The sequence below is a fragment of the Quercus lobata genome, chromosome 3, assembly GCF_001633185.2.
Source record: "Quercus lobata isolate SW786 chromosome 3, ValleyOak3.0 Primary Assembly, whole genome shotgun sequence".
Lineage (NCBI taxonomy): Eukaryota > Viridiplantae > Streptophyta > Magnoliopsida > Fagales > Fagaceae > Quercus > Quercus lobata.
In genome coordinates this window covers 23,727,234-23,732,821 of record NC_044906.1, presented here as the reverse complement: position 1 = coordinate 23,732,821, position 5,588 = coordinate 23,727,234, and the positions used below count along the sequence as shown (strand labels likewise).

Here is a 5,588-nt window from a genome sequence, read left to right as displayed (position 1 = left end):
TTTAAATTATACTCCATCCGTCCCACTTTGTTTGTCCTGTTTGAAAAGTCAAATTTTTCAAAGGAACATCATTTATTGTCTTGTCTACATTTTAAAAATGTATAAGTTTCCAAAACTACCCTTAAATAAATTTATCAAAAATTTGAATTATTAATAAAATAGGGGTATAATAGGAACATTAGTAAATTCATAACTTTTATTTTTAGAAACAGGACAATATTTTGGGACATCCCAAAATGGAATAGAGAACAAACAAAGTGGGACGGAGGGAGTATTGATTTAAGACCTATACCAGCGCTTTTTAGAACACTGGAATAGGTGCTCCCTATGCCAGCGCTTTTAAAAGCGTTGGTATAGGTTTTTTAAATTATATTGATTCAAGACCTATACCAGCGCTTTCGTATAGGTAATACTTATTCCAGCGCTTTCAAAGGCGCTAGTATAGGTAATAGGTATAGGTAATACTTATTCCAGCGCTTTCAAAGGTGCTGGTATAGGTAATATATATTCCAGCGCTTTCGTATAGGTAATAGGTATAGGTAATACTTATTCCAGCGCTTTCAAAGGCGCTGGTATAGGTCTTGAATCGGGATAGGAATTTTGACCCTATCCCAGCGCTTTTGAAAACACTGGGATAGCCCTATTTTTTTGTAGTGTGTGTGTGATGATTTTTTATGACAAAAAGACTGATATATAAATAGTACCACAATCCCCCCCCCCGCTTCCAAACAAAAAATCCTAGCTCTGCCTAGTCCAGTTGTAATAAGTCTGGTGCTACTTATTTGTCTCGATGAACCCAAACGTTAAGTGTATAATCTAATAGACACCTAACGAATTTCGCCGATTTTTTTTTATCTTCTAATTGCATCCTTTAAATTTATACCTATTGCCTCCCCTGGCAGAAAAAGAACATGCAAGATACAAAGAAATTGGTGCCACTCCTTAGCAAAAGATGACAACTATAAGGTACAATACAGAGAAATCTGTGTATTACCTAAATGTTGAATTACCTAATATTATAAAATAATCATATTATAGACAAAGTCTTGTTACCGTGGCTGAGTATTGATAAATGATTTTTGGCCTTTAAATGATAAATGATTTTTGGCCTTTAAACAAACATGTAGCGTTTTGAATTATAAACAAAGTTTTTTCCTGAAAATATTTTACGTAAAAACCACCAAACAGACCGTACAAAAAAATCAAATGGAAAATTATTTGCTAAGCGTCAAAACAGTACACAATAGATAGTCAACTTTAATAATTAGGATCAACAGGCAAGTAATAATCCAAAACATTACAGCAAGGCCAGTAACCTTCTTGGTAATTCTTGAAAGTTGAAACCTTCAATCCAACACTTTTTTTTTTTAATTACTTTTATTAGTTTTTAAATGATAAAAAATTCAGAACCAATCCAAAACTAATAAGCCAAAAATGTTTTATTAAGGCCATGCACATAACAAAAACCTAACACCAAAAAACAAAAACAGAAAATGCCAAGACCAAAAGCACACAATACAGGGCCATCATGTGCACTTACGAAATGAATGCATAGCTCATAACAATTGGAATAAATATCACCTCAATGGCATGGAATATTCTTGTAGGTGAACACTAAAAAAGGATTCATAGCCATATTATGAACTTTTTTGTACTTTCGTTACTCCATTACATTCCCCTCATTTACAAAAGCTAGTGTCTCTGTGTAGCTAACAGTGAAAGTGTGACAATAATTATTGACATATTTTGCAATCTTCCTTAGTTCTTGCGTTTTACGATCATACACTACCAACCATTCTTCACTATATAGAAAAAGAACCAACCCATCCTCCTGAAATTCCAACATTTTATCAATCCCGGGATGGGGGCTGATCTTGAATTTCTTTGTCTAAGTCCATTCAACACCAGTTTCATTCATAACCCATACATCATACCACTTGATAAAGTTGATAGTGACATCTTCTTCATCGAAATCCTCATCGTAATATTCTACAATTAAGGATACAGATTCATTGATAATTGCAATTTTGTTGTTTGAGCAAGGATCTTCAGTTATGGGAGGAAGCGGCGTTTCTTGGAAAACCTCATTACTCATGTCAAACGAAATCATGAAGCCGAAAAGGCAGCGTAGCCAAAGAATACTCTGTAGCCTTTCAATGATAAAATCCATTTAGGTATGATGGAAACTCGGCAAATTCAAAGACATAAAGTTGGGTAACGGATCTATCAATCACTCTCCAAGAATTAGTACTAAGGTTGTATACCTCAAATTGGGGTTGCTTGTGCCGTTGAAAGTCCACAATCCTAACCACCTTCAAATCATTTGTCTTGGGATCAATTCCAAAGCCAAATATGAAGGATACGGTAGGGGCGGTATATCGTGGACGTTGCTTTATTATGGGAAGCACCTTTGATTCTGTTGTGGCAGGGTTCCACAGCACTATATCCTCTCCATAGTAACGCGTCAAGGGAATACCATATAGAAAAAATATTCCATTGCAAGGACCATCAATAAATAGCGTAATCTCGTCCTGGAAGAATGGCGATATATCCATATCCCTGGACACCTCTAGAGTATCATTAGAGAGCAATGAGAGATATGTCAGCCTCTCGTTCTCATACACAAAGACAACACCACGTCCTTGATTGTTTGAAGTGGCCCATTTGTGGTGCTGGGTGATGAACGAATGGTTTCTCATAAGACCATGCCAAGATTTGCGTACACACTTGAATTGCATCAAGGATTTCACTGGTAACCTTGATAGGATTTCCACTACCAGATCTTCGGGGAAGTCACGACTCAGCATTTTCTTGGCTTTTTGTTTTTTTCTTCCTCAGTGCTCCACAATTTCTGTATTCAAACATTAGATGTCAAAGAATAGAACCTGATATGCAAAAGTATGTTCCAATGAGGATTATAACATCTATGCAGGACTAAGATGTCAAGTTTTCTTATGATATTTCCAGACTTGGATTGGAATGAACTAAATTGACAATATAATTCTTCAAAGTAAGAAAGCATAGTCTACCTAGCTTGCTGTCATAGACACATCTGAAAATTATAATATGCTCCAACTACACTTACGTAATGAAATTTAATTTTACCTGTGATGTGGTTTTTAATAACGCATGTAATAGTGAATAAAGTCTTTAGTGTAATTTTTCAGATTAATGTTTTACAAAACCTAATATTTCCAGTTATATTTGGGAAATTCAAACCCCTTGATTATAGAGAATTTTGACAAGAAAAAAAAGATCATGGAGAATTATTTTGTTACTAGCTTCTATTCCAAGTTCTTTATTTGTAAAAATATATTATTTTTTGTTTCGTTTTAGAGGCAACATCGAAAGTGCATATTTAACTTTAAATATATTATTATTTTTGTTTCTTCTTGAACCTCACATATTCTAACAATATCCTTATTAACTTCTTTGACAAGCATATTGCCAAAGGATTTGCTGCAGCATTTCTTGTGGATCAATTGATCATAATGTACATATTGTTTGCAAAGCAATTTCGAAAATTAAAATAAATAAAAAACAACAAATTTAGTAATGTATTAATATTTGTCATACCCTATGCATCTACTTTTTTTTTTTGGGGGGCTCTAATTGGATTGATGAGAGTTAGATTTTGGGAATGTATGTTTAGAGCATTAATGTGTTGTTTAGTTAGATAATGTGAATGGGCTCACAATTGAGTAAAAAAAAAATGTTATTATAAGAAAACATTAGCATAGAGAGTGAAAGTGAGGAAATATAATTATCATTTACAATACAATATGGGTAATGGAGGGGGACTGTATTCAATTGGCTGCAGATGTTGGACTTAGACCGACAAGCAATAAGTTATAGGGTCTCTTGGAGTGGGTTTTTGAAAATATATTAAGAATGTTTTTGTAAAGTGGATAGGTTATATGTGGGATTGAAGATGATTAGGGTATCAACTAAATGTTTGGTTTGAGGTTTTGATTGAATTTTCTTCTTTAGAATGTTTGAATTCCATTCTTGGAGAAGGCTGAAACAATAGGAGTTGAACCCAGTTAAGAAAAGTATTGTAGGCTTTAAAAAACTTGGATTCTTTAGAATATTTCCAGTGCATGATTAAGTAGTGGTTTCCCATTTTCATTGAATAAAACTTCTTTCTTTTTGCTTTCACTAGGTTTTGCTTCTACTAAACTGTTAAGGACATATTTTATGTAATTAACTAATCCTTTGACAAAATGCATTTTACTTGTAATTGGGTAGATTTTGGATGAGTTTAGTACTTCAAAAAACAAGAGTTCAAGTCAAGTGTTAAAATCATAAAAGTTTAACCAAAAAACAAGTGAAGAAAGAGCTGTTCACTAAAGCTCAACAGAAGTCTCGATAGAATCCTTTCTATTGAGAATTAATGTTGAAGCTCGACATAAGCTATCTGTCAAGAATTATGAAATCGGACTTTTCAGATCTGATTGCATGCAGATTTTGGTATATTTGTGTAGGGTTTCTTTTCACATATATAAGGATTATTTTAAAGGCCGTCGCACATGCATTGAGTGACCTAGTGTCTTATTCTCTCTAAAAAAAACTATTGCATTTTTATGCCAATGGGTTTTGTAACCAAGGAGCTTCTTGATCTTCATTATGCATGAAGTAAATAACTTTGCAGCCAACAACCTTCTTCAAGTTACTGGAGTTAGTCACGTACTAGGATCTGTGCATCATTAGTTAGTCACGTACTGGGATTCGTGCATTAAACGGATAGAGTGTCACTACAAGATCAAGTCCAATTGGGTATTAAAGTGAAGATTCAACTGTAGGTTAGTAATTTGGAATAGGCCAAGGGTAGTTGGTAAGATTATTTTTACTTGTAATCGTTTGATTATTGATTAGTAAATTCTTGGGAGTTGTGACCTTAAAATCACTCGATGGGGTTTTTACTTTGGTAGTTTTTCCCATTCGTAAACAAATCACCAAGTCAAATTTAATTTTCACTGCATTCAATTTAGTTGGTGATTTTTTTGTGCTACCACGTCATTGCATGTAATTAAACCTAATTAATTAACTTAGGTAATTAATTAATTTGCAAAGGGTCAATACATTTTTGCCCTATTAAGTGGTATCTGAGCACGCACACTCTAATTAGGTTTTAATCATTATTTTGTGATTCATTGACCCCTGTTGTCATGGATAAAGGACAATCTCTAATTATTCCACCTTTATTTGATGACACTAACTATGCATACTGGAAAGTATGCATGAGAGCTTTTTTGCAATCTTTAGATGAGAAAGTGTGGCAAGCTGTGGAGATTGGCTGGACTAAGCCAAAGGAAGCGCCAACTGATTGGAATGATGCAAAGATCAAAGCGAAAAACTTCAACAGCAGAGCATTGAACGCCATTTTTAGTGCAGTCACGAATGAGGAAGCATGGACCATTCTCCAAACGACCTATAAAGGAACTAAGTCCGTTAAAGATTCCAAGCTTCAAAGGCTTACTACAAGTTTTAAGGAGATCAAGATGGAGGAGGATGAGTCATTCAATGAATTCTATGCTAAACTCAAGGACATAGTCAACTCAACCTTTAATCTTAGGGAAACTATTCCC

The 5,588-nt window shown here is 34.2% G+C and overlaps 1 protein-coding gene across 1 annotated transcript; it reads right to left on the bottom strand.

The window, feature by feature from the left end:
- Nucleotides 1-1,888: 1,888 nt before the first annotated feature.
- Nucleotides 1,889-2,807, bottom strand: LOC115980604 (F-box only protein 8-like). Its single transcript, XM_031102835.1, has 2 exons — nt 2,265-2,807; nt 1,889-2,143 (listed from the first exon to the last, which is right to left on the bottom strand). Exons 1-2 carry the CDS (start codon nt 2,805-2,807, stop codon nt 1,889-1,891), a joined length of 798 nt encoding a protein of 265 aa, XP_030958695.1.
- Between the last annotated feature and the right edge of the window lie 2,781 nt (nt 2,808-5,588).